Here is a 20,427-nt window from a genome sequence, read left to right on the forward strand (position 1 = left end):
TAAGTTGGTACTTTCCCACCTGTGATATCAATGTTTTTCAAAAAACCCACCGCTGTTTAACTTGTGAGACACTGTAAGACTTGCAACTGGAATCTGGTCTACAGAACCCTAAAATCTGTAGTTCCCACCTCCTTACCTTACCTCAGTAGCCCAAATCTCCCCAGTTTTAAGGATCTATTGTCTATGTGCTGTACTGGGGGGATAGAACCATCTTATCATTCTATTTGCAATGCTTTTCTGACAGAATACTTTGTTTTCCCTGGCAGTAAAAAAAAAATCAAGTTTTGTTAGATTTGCTTAAAGCTCCTCCCCCTGTAAACAAATCTCACATTTTTTGCCACTTTAGGTCACGCTTGTTACAGATTTCTTACGTATCTTGCATACAATTCAACACTCTTCTGAGAAAAAACCAGCAACAATTCGAGCCCCTTTTTCCAAAAAGAAACTTGCCGTTTCAGATTGCAAGACAAATAAGAAAAGGCAGTGCCATGCATATCCCTGGTGCGACTGGAAGTGGCCAGTTCCCCTCAGCTTTTCTGAGACTTGCAGTGTGTGAGGGCAGCACAGGAGGCTGGAAGCTACATGAAGGACTTCTTGGGGACACTGAGAAACACATAATTCATCAAGAAGAAACCACCTCTGTGAATCGCCAGCGCTTGCTCACCGCCGTGGAAAAAAATAAGACAGACGTTTGTGCTACTGCAGTGCTCACCGCAATCCACGGATGTCCCACAGAAGGGCCTTATTCTTGGGAGAGTAGGAAATTACACAGAGAATGTGCCCGGAAAATGCTACAGTAAACACTAGGCAAATTCACTTACCTACTGTTTTTGAGGGGGGGAACCACAAACCCTTGCAACCCCTCAGACAAGCAGTTCAGCAGTGAAGGCTTTCATGTTTTTCCACTAAAAGCCACCTGTCACCCCGTGCACGCTGCCCATCATACCACAAGCTCAGACGGACGAGGGGTCTGGGAAGCCTGATAAAAGGAGAGAGGGGTTCCCAATTATGGCTCTTTCACACCATAACCTAAAACTGAGGAAAAAACCCTGCTGGAGAACGCAGCCTGTTCCGGTAGCCGTAGGATATTTATTGAGGAATAATGAGTTTACACAGCAGACCCATGTCAGCCTTTCCCCCCTGGCTGCTGGGGCAGCCTGAAGCCCACCAGCCCGGCGACCTCCTCGGGTGAGCGCTCGCCCTTGCCGTGGTACTCGCGGTGCAGGGCCTCGTGCTCGCGGACACTGCGGAGCAGGCACAGGTAGGTGGCGGCCTGGAAGTGCAGCTCCTGCTGGGCCCGGCACAGCTTCTCGCTGGTCACCTGCGGGGAGCGGCGGTCAGGGCGGCCCAGAGGCCTCGCCGCCCCGGGGCTGCTCGGGCAGGGGTGGGTGGGTAGGAGGGAGGGAGAGGGGACCTGCGCGTACCCGGTGCGCGCGGAAGGCCGCGAGCACGTGGCGATAGGCGGGGCTGTCGCGATAGTGGCGGCCGGCGGCGTGGCGGAGCTCGCGCAGGAGCGCGCGCAGCGTGGGCAGGGGGGTGCCCAGCGCCGCCATCTTCCGTCCCGCGCGCGCGCCCGCCCGTCGGCCAATCGGGCGCCGCCGCCTGGCTCCGCGGCCTCGCTCTCGCGCCCTGACAGTGCGCGCTGCCGAGAGCCGAGCGAACGATCGCCTCTTCGCGCCCCCCCCCGCCGCCGTGGCAAACAGCGCAGGTCGAGTGGCGGTGGTCGGGCGGTCGGGACGGTCCGTGCCCGCACCCCCCTCGCGCTGGGTCGGGGGTTGAGCGGCCCGCCGCCGGCCTGTGGTACCGGAGCGGGGTCACCGTGAGACACCCGAGGAGCCCATCCCGCTGCGGGAAGCCGAGTTGGTCCGCAGCCGCGCCTCGCGCGAGTTTTTGGGGTCTCCGGATTAAAAGGGTCTGCACGTCTCGCTAGAGCCAGCAGGGGACGGCCAGCAAGAAGTCCAGGAGCCGCACACCCGCGGCAGCCGGCGGCTCGCGGGCACCCGGAGAAACGGCGAGGCTTGAGGGGGAAAAAAAACACCCACCCCAGATGGGACTCGAACCCACAATCCCTGGCTTAGGAGGCCAATGCCTTATCCATTAGGCCACTGGGGCTGCCGCGGGAAAAGGTTTTCCGCGCGTCTACTTGTCTCCTGTCCCCGCCCCCTTTGCCTTTTATGGAACGCATCAGAAGCCGCTGACTGGGCAGCGCCGCCCCGCGCGGCTGCCGCACGGCCCCCTGGGAGCCGGGGCGGGGCTACGGCGCCTCATAACAACGCGCCCTGCAGGGGCAGCGCGTCCTGTGGTACCGACCCGCTGGAGGTTTAGAGCGCTGTTCGTCGCACCCTCCCCATCCCCAAAACGGAAAAGCCCGACAAAAAGCCCCAAGGGAGAACCCTTCAAGTAAAACCTTTTTACATCTTTATTTTTGTGAGAAATCACAGAGACAGGACTAATATGTACATTCCTCTTTATTTAATACAGCACAGACACGGGACACATAAAAAAAGAAAAGTACACTCATGAAAAAGCCTGTCGCGGTCAGGGACAGGGAACAGCTATGCCGAATTGAGTAAGGCTCCTACTGCAGAACAGGGGTCTGCCGGCAAGGGTGGATCCCAGAGCAAAGTCTGCTGCCAAAAAAAAAGCTTTGCACTCCTTTCAGGAAAGCAGAAAAGGGCAAGTCCCTTCCGGAACAGGTGAAGGCAGCATTACCTGCAAGGTGCAGGATACAAACCCCATTACTGTGTTTGGATCAAAGCACTGATAAAATGAATTGCTCTCCAGTTATTTTTGCAGAGGGCCAATAGTCCTGACCTCTGAAAGCATTGGACTGCTCAGGGATAGCAAACCTGAGTACCTGGAAGGAGTGAAAACATCAAGTAGTCACACAGAAGAGAGTTAAAATTAGCCTCCCTGATAGGGCTCTGCTACCCACAACTGGAAACGTGCAGGAGAACAAACCAGCTTCCCAACTAACAAAAGACTAACAGCCATTAAACTGACCAGAACAATATACGTATTTGGAACTGACGCAGGCTTTTGTGGCAGCAGCTTCTTCCTTTTTCCTGCCTCAGTTCAGGATGGAGATAAAGCAGGCACCAGTTCCTCTGGCAAAGAGCCTTACACACTTTTAAAAAATTAAAATACAAAAAAGGGAGACAGGTGTTATTTACAAAATCCATGGCTGGTACAGTACATCATTTTTAAGACACACTAAATGCTACAATCTTTCAGGTCCTGAGATTATTACAAAAAAACCCCCAACAACTCAAAACTTGTGTTCAGGTCCAGTTTTATATGGAGAGAGGAAAGAAACCACACATTTAAAACACAGTATCCCTTGAAGTTATTGGAACATACCTCCCTAAAAATTCCAAATGAAAGTGGTGCTAACCACCCAAATGTAGCTGCATTTGGTTGTTCAGGCTTGTTGTCACAAGAGGGGAGCATTTCACAGGGCAGTTTCCCTGGAAAGCTCATCAGGTAAGCACAAGGCTGTTGAGATCCTCTCTCCATCACTAAGCCCTATAATCCGAAATGTGCGAGTATTAAAAGGAGGAAGGTGATCTTGTACAAAGTCATGAAGGACTGAGTAAAGCATCACAGGAATCAACAACTCAAACAGGTTTGCCGTCTTGTAGTAACTGTGCATTCCTTTGTTTGAAGCTGAGGAATGCAAAGAATTCTCGCACTGATTTAACACTCGTTTATAAAAAAGTAAATCTTGGCCAGCCTTTTGTTCTGAGCTCCCCAGTGAAAGGCAGCAAAATGGTTTCTCAGGCCTTCATTGTCTGGGGGATCACAGCAAGTCAGGTAGAGTTAAGCTGGCTACATCCAAACTTGCTAAAATATTTATATACTAAAAGTGACACCAAACAAAGGATATGGAGGCCAAACTGCTGTTGAGGGGATGATCCCTACTGCCATTAGCTGTGCAGGGCACTTTTCTTCACTGAGCCTCTTTTATCAGGCAGAACCAAAGGGACTTGCACCCACACCTGTTTTTTCTTCCAATGAAATATTCTGAACATAGAGATTTTGTACCATCAGAAGTTATCAACCCAGATGCCCTTTTTATTATAAGCACCTGATCTTAAGCTAGAGAATGCCAACATTGTAAGGATTACTAATTAAATGCTTTTAACCCTTAGTAAAAGAAGACTACAAGAGACAAATCACATAACAAGGGTACTAGTTTAACTGCTAAAATATAGCGCTGCTCAGTAGACTTTTGAGGGTAAAAAGTAGGAGTTAATTTTGTATTTTTTTTTAAACAGTAGTCCAAAAATAAACTTTCTCCATCTATTTCCAATACAGATCTTGAGAACTATGCAAGAACATGGTACTAATTGCTACATGATGGAATCACCGGCAATAAAACACACACTACGGTTCTCATCTCTGAGCTAAATTGTTATTTGAGTTACATACAACAAGACTAAAAGACCAGTGAGAAACACCTGGGGACTGTGATTTAGCTTTTACTTAGCTGATAACTCCCCATGTTTAGAAGCAACTTCATTTCAGTGAAAAACTAATTTAATTCACTTCTGATGCTGGAAAGAAACCTGGGATGTCTCATTAGTTTCTCCCCAAATCCAATCTGTACATCAAAAAACATTGCTGCGGCTTCTTAAACCAATTGTGAGAGCCGAATATTCTGAGAAACTCTCAGACTAAAACCTGTCACAAGAGGTGATTTTAGCTTCCCTCTCAAAGCAACTTCATGACACTTGACACTACGTGTTGCATCAGTGAAAGGGTTTCTTTTTTAAAATACAGTTTTTTTCTTCATGTTAGCAAAAAAGTTCTGCAGTACAGACATTCAAAAATATTCCATTTTCTTTGGGTAAAATTTTAGTATGTGTTAAGAGGGGTAGCTAGGAAAAGGAATGCAGGTAACACTGAAACATATATACTTATCTGCATAGTTGATATTAGTGACTACTAATCAAACTAAGGCTTTATCTGGAAAAAGCTGAGAACACAAGACAGTTTCTTTCCCCACTCCTCTGGTGAAATCTGCTAAGTTTTAATGTAGCTCTGGCTGCCTTGGCAGCTACATGGTTTGGCCTACGATGATAGCATCTCCTGACTGGTTTTGGTTGATTCTCCCCTGCTCTTTTTCTCTTGGTACTAGACAGCAGCAAACATGACTGTCTGTCAATAAAACACTTCTGTACACATTACTAGGAGGAAAAAGAAGAAAAAAACATAAAAAACCCTTTTAGCATTGCACATGATAAAAGTCAAACATAGTGTATGTTGCTTGCTTGGGATTACTTCACCATGAAGAAAAACTTACTAGTTAATGGTTGTTATTTAAGCAGGAGATGACAGCAAGGGAAGAGACTGAAATGCGCTTCTAGATACAAAACATGGTTGTTGGTGGTGGGTTTTTTTCTTCTTTTTTTTTCCTTCTTCCCGAGTTGCTCTGTAGAATTATAGCTGTCAAAAATGGCTACAAAATACACACCTATATCCTTGACTACTGACAAGATCAGTGCAGTGTTGTTTATGAGTGTGCAAAAACAGCTGTGGGGAATCTTTGTAATTCCCCAGTTTTGGGCCAGTTCCAGGCCATACTGATCTCTCAGCATAACTCATAGCAGCAGCAGGGCTTTCTACGGACCCAAAGAGCTATTACAGCAGCAAGGGATCATCAGGTCATAGAAAAAGGATGATGAAGCCACAGTGGAAGTTTCCACAAACAAAACGTTCCCCTACACAATGCTCATCTTTCCAGTGGCCCAGTAATCATACTTCTGGCTGCTTATTTTGGTAGTGATTTCTTAAGCAGCACAGATTTTCACAACAGCTGCATTTGTTAGAAAAGACTGCAACACTCAGCCATCATCACCAGCTGTAGATTCCCACAGATCAGCCTAGGAAAAAGAGCATTTGCGACCAAAATTAATTAAACAGCAACACAGGTGGGTGTGGCAAACTCCACTTAAGTAACTTCACTAATGCATCTAAAGAGATTAAGAAGCACCCTCAACTATCACTCCAACTGGCTGAGCTACCAGCAATAGTCCTATCTTTGACTGGCACCATTGGATTGGTAGGAGAAATCCGCCTATGGTTTAGTTTACATAATAGGTTTAGTCAAATATGTGAAGACAAGCCAAGAACTGAGGCTATTCTCTGCCACAGGAAATATGTTGTATTTGGTATCATACTTTGTTTTCCAGTCTGGTTCTCCACTCACGAAGGACTCTTCATTCCATTCCCATTTGGTAAAATAAATGCTTCCTTTTCATACTGCAACTCAAAATTAGATCTTCCCCAGGGGAAGCACATCACAGAACTAGAACAGTCTAATGATGCATACACGTTTACCTTAAGTTTAGCACTTGGTCAACAAGTGAATTGCTAATTTCAGGTATTCTTGTTTATAATAATCATAAGTTAGACAGATCCTCAGCACAAAGGTGTTGAAATCACTAGATCATCTATTGCAGATAGCTAATTTTGTCAGAGAACAAGGAAACAAGCACAGACAGTATTATGAGAGTTCACCTGCAGCTAACAACAGAGTCATAAGAGAACAAACCATTAATAAAATCTCAATAAATTAAGAAAAAGTACAACTGGAAAAGTACTTGACGGTGAGGAACTTAGGCAGCATGTGAAGCATAGCCAGTTTTAAATTCAATTAGCACCTGCACTCTTGCAGGTTTTACCAAATTTCTTTTATGACGGACAGTGGAAAGTGACAACTTTGGTAAGTGTGAGAATCCTTGCAATAACCGGTGTTAAGCAGATGTGACTAGCTGCACATAGGATGCCTTGCAGTTCATCTCAACTCAAACTTATTTAAGCTCCTGTTTTAACTCTCTTTCCCCCACATGTCCTTGGGGCTATCAGCCACACATCTTTGCCTCAATAATTGTGTGAAACAGTCCAGTAGCTAATAAGGTTGCCAGACAGGGCTCATAATGTTTTACTCATGACCTAATTAAGAAAAATTTAAAACCTTCAGAGAAAAATGCAAGAAGTTTCATTCCCATTAGCCATTTCCTTTCTCTCATGCACGTTTACGCACACTCATGCACACGCTCTTTTATTGTACTGCCATCTTTGCACAAACGTTCACCATTAAGTAGGTTGACAGAGCCAGGAGAATGCAGAAGGATGAACAGGTTTCAGAAATATTGCTGTGTATGTGTGTGTGTGGGCATGTGTGTGCGTGAGAAAGAATGCACAAGCACACAGAACCAACACCATGGTACAGCAGCATGAAGTTATACACATTACACACTTGGTTGTTTTTTTTCTTTACAAAAGGGAAAAAAATAGTATAACAGCATAAAGCCATCTTGGCAAGCTTAAGATTTTCCTCCAAAATGCCTTCTAGCACTTCAGGATCTCTGAGAAAAGTTTAAAGAGGATAGGGAAATAAAATAAAAAAAAAAGGCACTTAAACAAAGGACAAAAGCCTGAATCAAGTAAGTCATGGAGGGTAACAGCCATTTCACCAGAGCTTGGACCAATCAAAGTCTACCAAACCTTTTTTTAATATCTATAAAATTAAAATTGCATAAAGTGTTAATTAATCAGTTGTTTACCTACTGCTTTTACCTTCTGGTTCATTATGGAAAAAAATCCAACAAACCAAAACAACAAACAAGCCCAAACAAAAAGCAAGTGTCCCTTTAATGATTTCCCCCCAGTTCAGCAAAAGATGAAAAGCTGATGTGGGAGGGAGCCTTCCACAGTTTGGCTTGGCTGTAGGTTTTCCCTACCAAAAAAAAAAAAAAATAAAAAAATAAATCCAAAACAAAAGCAGAAGAGGGACCACTTTGCTTTCACCAATTCACTCAAAACCAAAACAAAACTATAACAAAACAAACAACCCATCAACCCAAACACCCCAACATTTCTAATCCATCTGTGGGCAAAAACTAATCAAAAGAAAACAAAAAACCCCCAACCTGTAAACTAGATTAAAATTTGCTAATAAATACAGCCAAAAGTTCATTTTACGAATGTAGCAGCAAATGTGATAAAGTTAGTTGGAGTCCAAGATGACTCCCAGAGGGTTACTGGTTCGCACAACTGATGGCAGTTTGGGAGAGTTGCAAGATTTCTCTGTTTTCATGTCCTCAAGGGTCTTGCACCAAGTGGAGAAGGAGTGTGGAGGAAGGGTCAGATGATGGGACTGCAGGAACAGGCTTTTAACACCTGTCCCACTCCTAAATCTGTGCATCAGACAACTTTGATCGGATTCAAACAAACAGCAGAACCCAAGTAATTAAAAGTTACTTCTGATTAGCAGAAAACAGATGTGAAACCCACAGCATCCACACTTGTGACTTAGTTGATCAGTATTTAGTCATGTTTCTCAAATCAACAGAGAAGGCTGGACAAAGTGGCCTAGGCCATTTGCATCTCCGAGTGGGAGAACACTGCAGTTCTAGTCCAAAATACCAGGAAACTTTGCAGCCTGTTTTTCATTTAGCCTGCCTTCTTTCTTTGCAAGTGTCTCGATGGATTTAAAATAGCTACTGCGACTTTAGGGACTTTGGATCATGTAGCAGAAAATACTACCCAGACGGTTTTAACATCTAAAACCTATGTTTGAAGTTATTGCTTGCATTTGTTTGGGGCTTTCAGAGAGCTTGACATGTTAGCTCATATACAGTCCCCAAACCAAGTTCAGCCCTGCTGCCTGGAAAAGACAGCTATACTTGGCTTTCTTATTGCTTGTGAATACTGAGGGTTTATTTAGTATGTACAACTACAGTTTATTTATTAACAAAGGCCCTTAAAAAGTAGTAAAAACCTGGGGGGAAATGTCTTCAGAAGAGCTGCTGTGCAGAAAATAGTAAAACATTAACCTAATTTCGCATTTGGACGCTGCAGCAATCTTTCCCTTCCCCATCCTGTCTACGCTACCTGCATAGGTAGGGAATCACCCTATTATTTCCTTTGACTCGGCCTTGCTAAGTTTAACCAGGGAGAATAGGGAACAGCAATGAAAGGGTCTACATTCCTTATGTTGCTCATTCCAAAGAAGCTCAGGAGCATAATGACTGAAAACAGTTACCTGCTGGGGGGCTGTTTGAACTGAAGTCACAAACAACATATGGTCATCTTTATTCTCATCATCCTACTATTTCCACAAGAAGTACTAGTTTACTTGTTTCCCAAGACTGAGAAGCTCAGTAGGACACAGAGGCAGCACTGCTCCTACCCTCATGATTTAGAGAGGATGCTCTTCAACTGAAGATGAGGCATACTTCCAGGAAGAGAGGAACACTGAAAGGGAATTTGTGCTGTAGTTATAAAGGGCTCCAAGTCTCCCAGTCTAAAATTTCATTAAGTATGAAGACAAAAGATGGCAATTTGAATGAGATGCCTTGATGAGGAAAACATAGAAGAGGTAGAACTCTTAGGACAGGGTCTTTTAAATATATTGCTGCCCAGTGGCTCACTGCCACAACTCCCTTAGCTACATGCAATGTTAAAATTGTCAGGTTTGACACAGTTCAGAGAATTAACATCCTGCCAGAACCATTGGGCCTCAAAAAACAAAAGTTGTCTTCCTTCAACCCTTCCTGGAGAAAAGAGGGAAAAAAACCAGATAAAGCTTGCATTCTAAATAGTTCATGGTATTTTGAGAGAATTTGTGCAGTATTAAGAATGCCAGGGTCTACACAGCTGTATATTTCAACTCTTAATAACCTCAATGGAGATGCAAGCTTATCTAATCAACACGCCACATACAAAACATTAGCGCTAGCTAAAAAGCATTTAATTGGCAGATGCTGTGGAGTGAAATTAATGAACTAATGCATCTTAATTCAATCTGTCTTTCACAGAAGTGTTGTGCAAAAACATTTATTGCTGAGCTCAACCCAACATTTTTATACTAAATACACAATATATATTATTTTAAATTTATGTATATATATTTATATAAAATTAAAATGAGCTCTAAATAGAAAAGAAATTGTTGTCTGATCTAAGAAAAATAAATCACATGTAAAAGAAACCTGCAAGCTCGAAATAATCTAGCAAAAAACACTGAAGATTAATTATTCATGGGTCAAAGTCGCTCTAAAAGGTGTGAGATAACCAGTAGTCTCTGGTTCGATCTCAGGTCAAACTACTGGAAAAACTATTTACTAGGAATTTCAGCATCTCTGGTCAAAGGAATGTTGTTTTAGGGCTGAAGGAGAAGGGCATCCTACTACTTTATTTGCTCCTTTCCCCAATGACTTATTTAACTTTTTGCCATTCTCACCTTTTATCTGACAGCGCAAGGGATGCAATAGCAAAGTTCTGTCCTAGTGTTGAAAGTGCAACATGTGCTGGATACTTTCTAATCTTACACGTCAACCAGTTGATGTATTGCTATCAAAGAAAAAAAAAAAAGCCAGCTTTGCAGTCTTGTGCTACCATGTAAGAAAGAGTTCAGGTCAGACACTCCCCAGGCCAGCAGGGGCTGGAAATGCTGGAGACAACCCATTCAAGCCCCCAGAAGAGAAGGCACCTCTGGTCGCTTCTGAACGACTCCTCTTTGGCTAATGCCTGAAGCAGTATTAACCTGACTCTGGAGTAGGTCACAATCAGGTTTCTTTAACTAGGAAATCAGTATAATGCATGGCTTTTGGGAAGAGTTAGATGAAAAATGAAGATCGAGAATCAGCAAAGAACTGGTTGTTGTTTATGAAAGACATGAATAGGACATAACAATTTCAGTAGCAAATAAGCACGTGGCAGAGGTAAAAGAAAGTTTAACAAATGGAAGGACTGAAACATTACCATGCCTTTAAAAATATAATGTGGGAAAGAAATGCTAGTCTGACCAATCAAATGTGGGCTTCCTTTTCGTGTAATGAAAAATTTTCCATCCCCTTCCTCCCTTAAATAAGAATTTTTGTACTTTAAAAAAAAAAAAAAAATCAAACAAATAGCGTGTGTCTCACATCTTGATGTACCAGGAGATCTGTTTTTGAAGACAATTGTCTAATGAGACTGCATACACCTGTAGGCTCCCTAAGCCAAACAGCCTTGTAAATCTGGAAAAATGCCCATTATCAAAAACTGCATTTGTGTAAAGGTTTAATTATAATGCAAAGTATCCCAGCACCACCTCTATTCTACATAACCTTTGGTCCACAACCGTTTAATACACTCAGGACCTACACATAATCTTACCCTGGGCACTCTGGGCACTAAAGAAGTGAATGATTCCACCTTACACAATGAATGGAGAAACCTATTCTAGCTCCTCTCATGGTTTCCACTTTTCATTGGACTTCACCCAGACAAAAATGTTGGTGCTGCTGTGGGTTTGACGATCAATTTCTTTTAAGAGCCAATCAGAGCAGATAAAAAACGTTGTTTCTTTAGGCAATATCAAGCTATGACCAGTCTGCATGACCAGGAGGACCAGTCCTCCTTTTCCTTCTCTCTTTGATCAAGTATTGTTTTAGTTTTCTTCTTCCTCTCACCACAGTGCTTAGGATCAGAATATGTAAACATCGACAGAAACAGCAGCCCTGTGACAATAAGCACTTTCCCAACTGGGCAGATTCTGTCAGCCAACCAGAACTGCTTCAGCTCCCTTGCTTGTCCAGAAGTCACTGGTTTTTCCGCTGTAACTTAGTGTCCCCTTTACTTTGGCCTCCATCTGCAGTAGAGAGACAGGAAAAAAAAGGGAAGAATAAAAGCATGAGTGAACTTTTGTTTTTGTATCTTACAGCATGAGAGAGAGGAATGTGGCAGGTTCAGCTTTAGCATCATTAAAAAGTACATTGTCTTTACAGAGTGGAAGACTTTGCATTTTCTCTGTAGTTCGTTTATCAGAAAAACAGCATTGTTGAAACCTGAGATATCAAGCTTCATTCCAAAACACTGCCCAATGTTTTGGTGCTGAGAACTCTCAGAACAATAGGAAGAATGCCCACCAAGCCACTGCCACCCTTCCCATTCCTTCTCCTGGCCCCCAAAAATCACACTGCAGGTGACAAAGAAAGGACTACACTCTAAACCTTCTAAAGCTTTCTAATACTTTTTCAGCTCTAAGTCTTACAAACAGAAAAATAAGATATTCTGCTTCAAGTTTCTCTTCTTAATCAAAATATGCAATTCTTATCAAGGATAAAATTCCTAGGGAAAGCAGATCCCCTATTAGGAAACCATCATACCATTCACACATATGAATACATTCTTATAAGAAATATGAAAAAGCTTTTATCTGGGAAATCAGTTTTCACCTTCAAAGGAGAAATGAAAATTGAGTGGAAAAAGACTTTATGCAGCCTCTAAACAATCATGTTAGCATCCAGTAAGTAATATTCCTTTTTTACTCACTAGTTGAATTTGTACACTTAAGTTTCTAGAACTGCTACAATAAAGCAGGAACAAATTTTTGAACTTATTTTGTTCCTGACTTTGAAGAGAAATGGAGGGAAAAACAATTGTTCGGGTTTCAAAAACAACTGCTACAATAGAATGAGTACTGCCTTCTGCTACCAAAGTTTGTCCCTGTGTTATGTCTTCTCTAAACTAACTACTGCTGTACATTTTATTTCAGTCTATGGCAGAAATCAGACTTAAGTTCAAAATAAGTAATAAGAAAAATACAATGTCTTTACCTGTGTAAGCTTGCTGCAAGTGAGCAGGCAGAGGTGAGTGAGACAGCGTCGCTGCATGCTGAGCACCTGGCTGTAAACCCTTCAGTAAGTCTGAGGGGAGGAAAACGAAAGCAAAGAAAAAAATAAATCTTGAGGAGAAAGGCAGTCTTTGTGAAACAACAAGTTTGTGTAGTGCAGCTGTAGTAGGGGCTAATTTCCACAAATTTCTGAAGGATGTATCCCCGCAACACAAAACAATTATTAAGCTGATATTTACTCTGATTCCAGCCATCAGAATGCTACAAGTCAGCAGAAACAGACCTATTCAGATACAGTTAATCAAAAGTCAGAGCAAGGACCATGCCTCACTACTGGGATGTGACCCTTCATATTATTTCCTTCGGCACAAAGGCCAAAAATTTATATAGGTAAAAAACATAAATAATTTCTTTTTAAGCAATCAGAAAAAATAAATGCCATCTTGGTTGATAGTTCCTCATAGAAGAGCTGTTGGATATCTGCGATTACTGAGCTAAGGATATTTTGATGGATCAGCATATTAAGTCTCTTATTTGTATTGTGACATTTGGAGACTTTTAAGCTATTCTCCTTTCTAAAGGTAAGGTATTAAAAGTTAACCCAAAAAAACACATTCAAACCTAAAAATATACTGTGAATATAATGATGAAGTTAAATTTACCAAAAGTGATTTATAACATTTAGGTAATTACGTAAAGAAAGTTTTTACCAGAGAAGAAATCACATTTACTTTCCTATAGGGATTTTCAAGAACGAAATTTGAGTGTCTCAGACCTTTATTGCTTCCCTTCTCAATTTTCATTTTAAGGATGCATCTTCCCTCATGGGACAGTGTGATAACTAATTCCACTCACTCTGAGTTAGGCTGTGGTGGAAAGCCGCTGAGGTAGATCCCGAGGTGGTTGTCGCTCCAGCTGTGTCCGTCCCAAAGCCAAGCAGCTCCAAGGGAAACTGGAAGGGCACAGTCACAGGAACAAGGCCACCCAGCATCCCAAAAGGAGTTAATGGTGCAGACGTCACATTCTGACTGGTTACAGACAGGGGTGATGCCATGAGAGTCAGAGGTGAGGCGTTAGCCAGTAACGATGCTCCTGCTGTTGACTGTACAAAAAAAGCAGTACTTCAAGATTTTTAAACTTTGAGTTGTATTCTTTAAGGATATAAAAATTGACTATTCCCCGTTAAGTGTTGCTCTGTTGAGAAGTGTATTAAACTATTAATAAATATCCACTTATCCACCTAGGTCTTTCCTAGTGTTCATCTGGTAAGCAAGCACAATTATATCTGATTCAGACATGACAGTACAGCTCCTCTCTCATGTTTTGCTCATCAGCCTTACAGATCATTTCCTTGGTCTCATTTCTAACTATGCACTGGGTCTACAGTCACAATTTAGAGCAACATCTTCTATTTGATTAATATGAAGTTATCAGAGGTTGATCTGAAGTTCTTCAGATGTACAGTATTACTCTTCCTTCTCCAAATCTGGGTCTTAACAGAACATTAACTTTATTTCTTAAGAGGTTGTTGAGAAGCAATGACTTCTGAAAATTAAGATTCATATATAAGACTCCTCACACTTCAAGAAGTCAGGTTACCAAAATGCAGACATACATATGTATGTATATGTGTGGATGCACATGTCAGAGGAAAAGGCAAAGGGAAATAATCTCTCCACTCCAGATATGTCAAAATGAAGTTAAATTCACTGTAGTTTAAAAATAAAAATGCAAGATCAGCCAGAATATTCTAGCTACAACAGCTCCCAAATGGCAACTATTCATTGTCTATGCAATCTAGTAAAGTACAACAAAATAAAAACCATACAGTTATGTTTTGCAATTGTGGATTTGTAAATGCCTGAAAACAGAAAAACAACTTTGTTTTGAGCTCTGCCAAGACCTTGTTTACTCCCTGAAAAAGGAGGAGAGAGAAGTACAGTGGTGAAAAGAGCTACAGAGCACGCCCTAAAAGAGCTGCAGTTCAGATGTTTCTATTTAACTCACGTACAATATTTCATAAAAGGGTTCATCCTGGTCCTGTAGATCTGAGTCATTAAGATCCTTAAAAGTCTAAACCAGATTCTGCTCACAAGTACTAATGGTAGGTAGAGCTTTTTAAGGAAATCACATGTGTACTCTTTGGCTTTGTCTTCTTAAAATGTAACTTTCTTCAAAGAGCTTCAGCAGGTGTAAACTTACATTCTGGTAAATAATTGTGTCAATCAAAAGTGGAAAGGAGGGAAACACTTCTTGGAAACTTCCTAGTTAGGAACATCTTTATTACCAAATAAAATCATCTAGTTTGATTTTCAATGTAAGCAGACCAAGATATTCTAATGAGCAACTCAGGTACCATTCTCACCTTCTGACTAACAGCATCTCAAACAGGAATTAAGTCGCTAAGGCCTTAAAGGAAAAGAGATTCACTTTCAGTCTTATGTGAAGTTTTAAGAGGGGTAACTAACTCCTTAGTTCATTGTACCTAACAAGTCTGGAACTCATTTAAGTTTAGCAGCCAGTCATTAGACCTTTATGGCTAAATAAAGCCCTCAGTGATCACAAATATTTTCCCCTTCAGTGTACTTGGACTGGGAGGTAATTTGATTCTAATCTTTTCTTGAATGTACTCCACCGACTAAGCTTCAGTGTGCACAGCACCAACAGCCTCATTCCATGGTTTATCTTCCTTGCACCATTCTTCAGAACCATTTCTAGCTTAAAGTAATTTCTGAAATGTCAAAAACCCCACATGCAATAATTATTTTAGCAATACCATACGTGCTCAGTGCCTCTAGCTGATTTGCCCCTTTCTATACAACAACACACCTTATTTTGCTGTATTATATATATAGCATGGACTCATGTTACCACACACCCCCCCTTCAGCGCTCTTCAAAATCACTATGGCCAAAGTGTATTTCATTACTCAGATGATCATTGTTACTTGCCTTTAACTACAGGATGGTTTGCCAGAATTCATCTCATCATCCAGCACAACACTGCTTACTTCCCTTGACTTCCCCATCGTTTTTAAGCGCTACCACACCCATTTCACATTTTCTTCTACATCACAGTGACTGTATTCACTGGATTCTGTTGACTGCACCAGGAGTAACAAGTCTCTTCCCAGTCCATTCACTGTGGCCTTTTTTGTCTCCTCCAGGCACCTTCCAGAGTACTCAAACTGCATGTACCTGGCTCAGCTGTTCTCCAGGCCTTCTGTGGTACCTCAGTGGCCCTTACACAGCATAAGGGTTGTGGATATCTTTTTTTTTCCATTCAAAGCACCCGAAGTAGGAAAAAACTGTGTCAGAGCCTGCCAGATATTTATTGTTGACTGTTTTGGTACAGTAGGACAAAAGACCATGGAAGTGTCTTGTAAAAATCATCTTCCTCCTGTCATTCAGCTGCATTAGTAGAAATTTGATGGCAAGCTAAAAGATTATAAAACATTGCTAAAGTCAAGTATACATCACTCCCATGCAACAGAATGTGCGCTATTCAGAAAAATACAAAGCTTGTCATTTGCTGCACAGCAAAAATATAATTTACAGCAACACTGCTTTTCTTAAGTAGTGAAGACCTCAGGATAGAGAGTGATGGAGAGAGGAAGACTTGAGATTGTCTCACTAATTAAAGCATTCCCAATAAGAAGAACACAACTTGGGAAAGCAGGTTGTCTTCTGAGTAAATAATAGGTTTGCATGGGGTTTAGAACAGTATTTTCAAAATGTTTGTTTTGCTTAACTTGTTTTATCTCTAATGATACTTATAAGCTCTCAATTTCTAGGGCATCTATATATATAAATGAGGTGTCTCATTCAGTTTGACTAGATCCTACAAAATAAAATACATAATCACAAATACAAAAGCCCTTGCAAGTGTTAATTATAAATACAAGTCTTGAATTACACTCAACCACAAGCAACTGAGCTCTAGTTTTGAAGTTAACCATGCAGCCTGACAACAAATGTACGATGACACTTTTTTACACAACCACCATCACTACAAATACGTAAATATGCATGAATACACAAATCCAATAATGCAAGAAAATACCACATCCCTTGAAAATATTTCCACATAAAGCTTACCTTTTCCAGTGCTCTTAAAAAAAAAAGTGAATTCTGTTCCACACTACAGACCAACCAACATTTTTACACTGAGGATTTGTTCCACATTTTATATCAGTTGGAAACACCTATTCTCTAGTGTGACATTTTTTCATCACTATCAGCATTTATGCTTAGGAAAGTATAAAAATTAAATTTATGACATTTCCAAATGAAGATATTTTAAGAATGTTTACAAAATGTATGTGATAAATATTAAGATAAGGTTCAAATGTAAACTTGTAAGATGCATACCTGCACGCTGGCTGCTACAACTGGAGACCCTGAGGCAGAAGATGGTCTGTGTGGAGTTGACAATTGTTTAGTAGCACCCTGTGTTCCACTTCCTGTTCCCCCAGACAGACTAGTCCTACTAGCTCCACTTGAGTTAAGGTTACTGCCTCTGTTGGCAGGTACATTCATTCCAACTCCACCCAAATTATTTTTACTAACAGTTCCAGAAGGAGAAGAGTTGGGCAATTTTGAAGAAGCCTGAGGGTTCTTTGCAGGCTGAAGGCCTGAGGTGCGATTAGAGGACAGCAAATTCACTGTGGGAGACTGCCTGCTGATATTTACACCACTGGTCTGTTTATGAAGGGGGTTGTTGCTGGAGTGACTACTCTGGGAAACTAGTGCACTTGAACTGGAAGAACTGGGTGTTGTTGCAGGCCTGGGGGATGAGGTGGACTTCGATGAAAATTTAGGTGATGCATTGGGCTTGGGTGTCACAGAGGGCTTAGATGAAGTGGGCTTGGGAGAGGCAGCAGGTTTGGGAGAGGCAGCCATGGAGAAGGGAGGCTTGAAACCCTGGGAAGAAACTTGTGACACCATAGCCTTGGCTAAATAGTTACTAGAGGTAGAGGTGCTGGATGTTGTCCGAGAAACCAGTGGGTGAGACACTTGAGAGCTGCTTCCAGATGAGGGATTAGACAAAGGCAGGCGATATACTACAGACTTATCTTGAGCCTTGATGATTGGTGATGAGCAAGACAGTTTGGGATTACTACTCAATTTCACCACAGGATTGGTCTGCGATTTACTAATAGTTGCTTGCAAAGGAGTTACATATTTCTGCTGTACAGCTGAATGCTGGTGCACCTTTGTCACTTGTGATGTTGAGGAAGTACCACCTTGAGTCTCAGAAGATGATACCAAGATACTAGCATCCTTGGTTCTTTGAGAGGAGGTGGAAACAGCTGCTTGGGTCTTAGAGGAAGAAACATGAGTCTGAGAAGAAGAGGAAGCAGATTGGATCTGACTTGACCTCTGTAGTCCTTGCTGAAGTAGTTTGGCTGGCAAAGGCTCTAAGGAAACCTTGGGATTTTGAATTGAAGATCCAGCAATAAGGCCTGAAGAGATACCAGTGTGAACTAAGTCCTGGGGTTTCTTTGGTACTGGCCCTGTGTGACCAGCAATAAGACTTGATGAATGGGATGTCTGAGTGGGCTCTACTTTCTTTGAAGTTGCCAGAGGCAACTTACTCATAATGCTTGCTAGTTTCTCTTCCCTCAGCCCAGGGCGAGGTCTGGATGTTGGTGTGTCTATGGTGGACCCAAGAGGTGATCCCTTGGCACCATTATTGATAACTGCCAGAGCATCGGAAATAGAGTCAAGTGAGGGTGGATGGAAAGAGAGGTCTTCATCCAGTGAGTCATCCAAGCAGATCGTCTCTGGAGCTGGTGTGCAGCTAGAGCTGGCTGGGGTGCAGACAGGTGTGCTGGAACTCAGTACAGTAGCACAACTTGAATTGACTGAAGACATACAGGTCTTCTGTTCTTTTTTTGGACTGGAGTCCTGACAACAAAGAAATAGGAAAAGTCAGTTTTAACAGTCTTTCTGGAGTAGATTTAAAGCTGTCTTTAGTGTAATACTATTATTCTGTAAATTCAGATAAACCAAAAGATCTACTATTGAAATTTCCATACTGAGATACCTGTGATATCTAGGTGCTGGAGTCCTGGTAACCAATTCAATACTTTTATTTGAAGACCTACTGCTGTTGCTCCACATAACTACAAGTGCCCCACAGAGTGAAGAACAATCAATGCTGTGCAGAAAAGAGTAGCTAATCTGATTGTCAAATAAAATTGTTATTGAATTAAGATGACACCTAGTCACATCTAATGAGAACCTCGATCAACTTATTATGGTATCCTCCCAACAACACTTTCTTCCAGTGTTGCCAAATTCAATAAAAACTGAAAATACACAGATCACACATTAAGAGATGTGAAACTTTACTGGAACTGGTCCCTCTTCATAATAATTTTTCAAAAAACTAATACAGCTTAAAGTAAAAGAAAGCTACACAGAAGTATTTTTTACTACATTCTTTAAAGTAATGCACCACCAAGTCAACAAGCTCTCACAGCATACCCTGATGGAAACCTTCTGCAAGAATTTTCCCAGATCAGCGGCAGACACAGGTTGTATTAAATGGTCATACTGGACCACTGAATGAACATTCAGATATTTAAACAGGCATTTACCTTCACTTTGGGTTTAGGGGCCAGAATCACCTTCTTCTTTGCCCTAAAAGAGGAGACAGATGCACATCAGAAGACAAAAAAAAAGGTAAGTAATTTTTGTTTTAAGTGTTACCCTGATTATGTCCCTGTAAACTAGAAGGATGACTACTAGAGTTCAGCTTTAATAGTATAACATCCTTGAAATAAAAAAATGGGTTAAAATATAGGGGGGAAAGAAAAAACACACACTTTCAAACCATTTTTGGTCATGTATAGCTATGTAAATTACTTGCAAAATCAACTGAATTGCTGATATAACCTGACATATCAGGAGACCTATTTTTTATTTTTGTCATTTAGAGGATCTTCAAAATATTAATTCATTTCAGCATCTTAACGAGTTTGTCTACTTAGCAGAGCTTTGTCTACACTGAAATCATCTAGAGTAGTAATATAATTTCACTTTATGTTGATGTTTTCGTCCCTGAGGAAGATACTTCCTGTTCTCATTTATTTCAAACCAGATAAAAACAGTTGCTTCTCCCCACTACAAAAAAGTGGTTTGTCGCAAGAAGTCATTTAACAAACTTCCAGGTTTTCTTTTGCAGTGTACATGAACACCATAGCACCAACTGCGGCTATGCAAGCAAGGACAGCATTAAGGATTATTAGTCATCAGCTTCAACTTAGAAGCTCAGCATTTCACACCTTCTTTTCTCATTTCTATTTCTTCAAGGGGATCAACAGATTTACATCTTATAGGTAATTTTTTCTCCTTTCCTAAGCAACTAGAAATATGCCTGGCTAAAAAAAAGCCTTACTGTAGGTGGACCATGATTCAGTTTTGCTATTACGTAGAAAAATATCCTATGTTAATCATATTTATCACAAAGGTTGCAATTTGGATGTTACTCAAAGTCATAATAATTTGTCTGAATTCTGGCTGAATGTGGACAGCTCCTGAGAGGCACACAGTGTTGTCTGAAAATCAAGAAGATAAAATCCACTAAGATACACAGCCTTCTGTAATTACAGAGATATTTATGAGGAAAAGAAAAAAGCAGCCTGAGTTCATTTTAATATGCTGCATGTCAAAATTTAGGCAGTGTGCAGTGCTTTGAAATACTTTGAGTAAAAGGCATTAATTCAAGAATTAATATCCCCTTGAGTTACTAGCCACTTCATAAGTGACTTAAAATATAATGCCAGAAGAACA

General features: G+C 41.3%; 2 protein-coding genes and 1 non-coding gene across 5 annotated transcripts in view; all 3 read right to left on the reverse strand.

Moving 5' to 3' along the window:
- Positions 1-1,069: 1,069 nt before the first annotated feature.
- Positions 1,070-2,092, reverse strand: FMC1 (formation of mitochondrial complex V assembly factor 1 homolog). The gene is made up of 2 exons (XM_027722599.2): positions 1,425-2,092; positions 1,070-1,321 (listed from the first exon to the last, which is right to left on the reverse strand). Exons 1-2 carry the CDS (start codon positions 1,551-1,553, stop codon positions 1,127-1,129), a joined length of 324 nt encoding a protein of 107 aa, XP_027578400.1. The 5' UTR covers positions 1,554-2,092; the 3' UTR covers positions 1,070-1,126.
- On the reverse strand, positions 2,040-2,112 carry TRNAR-CCU. Its single transcript has one exon. It is a non-coding gene; the product is annotated as a tRNA-Arg (tRNA).
- Positions 2,113-9,085: 6,973 nt separating this feature from the next.
- Positions 9,086-20,427, reverse strand: part of UBN2 (ubinuclein 2) — a 48,451-nt gene continuing 37,109 nt past the window's right edge. The window contains exons 13-18 of one of the 3 annotated variants that reach the window (XR_003541017.2): positions 19,233-19,275; positions 16,999-18,537; positions 13,484-13,730; positions 12,612-12,701; positions 10,253-11,644; positions 9,086-9,264 (exon numbers count right to left, since the gene is read on the reverse strand). Coding sequence is in view for 2 of the 3 variants with exons in the window: in XM_039391415.1 (XP_039247349.1) it covers positions 11,595-11,644; positions 12,612-12,701; positions 13,484-13,730; positions 16,999-18,537; positions 19,233-19,275 (1,969 nt within the window). In the remaining variant the exon portion in view is untranslated. Of the gene's footprint in view, positions 11,645-12,611; positions 12,702-13,483; positions 13,731-16,998; positions 18,538-19,232; positions 19,276-20,427 lie in introns of all 3 variants that reach the window. The other 2 variants (XM_039391415.1, XM_027722591.2) reach the window with 2 other exon arrangements.

This window comes from Pipra filicauda, unplaced genomic scaffold (genome assembly GCF_003945595.2).
Source record: "Pipra filicauda isolate LSUMZ 115617 unplaced genomic scaffold, ASM394559v2 scaffold95_size2449627_pilon, whole genome shotgun sequence".
NCBI classification, from domain to species: Eukaryota; Metazoa; Chordata; class Aves; order Passeriformes; family Pipridae; genus Pipra; species Pipra filicauda.

What these genes read in the sequence shown, in the direction of transcription:
- FMC1 (XM_027722599.2), bottom strand. Translation starts at nt 1,553, where the DNA reads ATGGCGGCGCTGGGCACCCCCCTGCCCACGCTGCGCGCGCTCCTGCGC. An exon ending in CGGCCTTCCGCGCGCACCGG is followed by an intron (nt 1,322 to 1,424) that starts GTACGCGCAGGT and finishes CGCTCCCCGCAG; the next exon opens with GTGACCAGCGAGAAGCTGTG.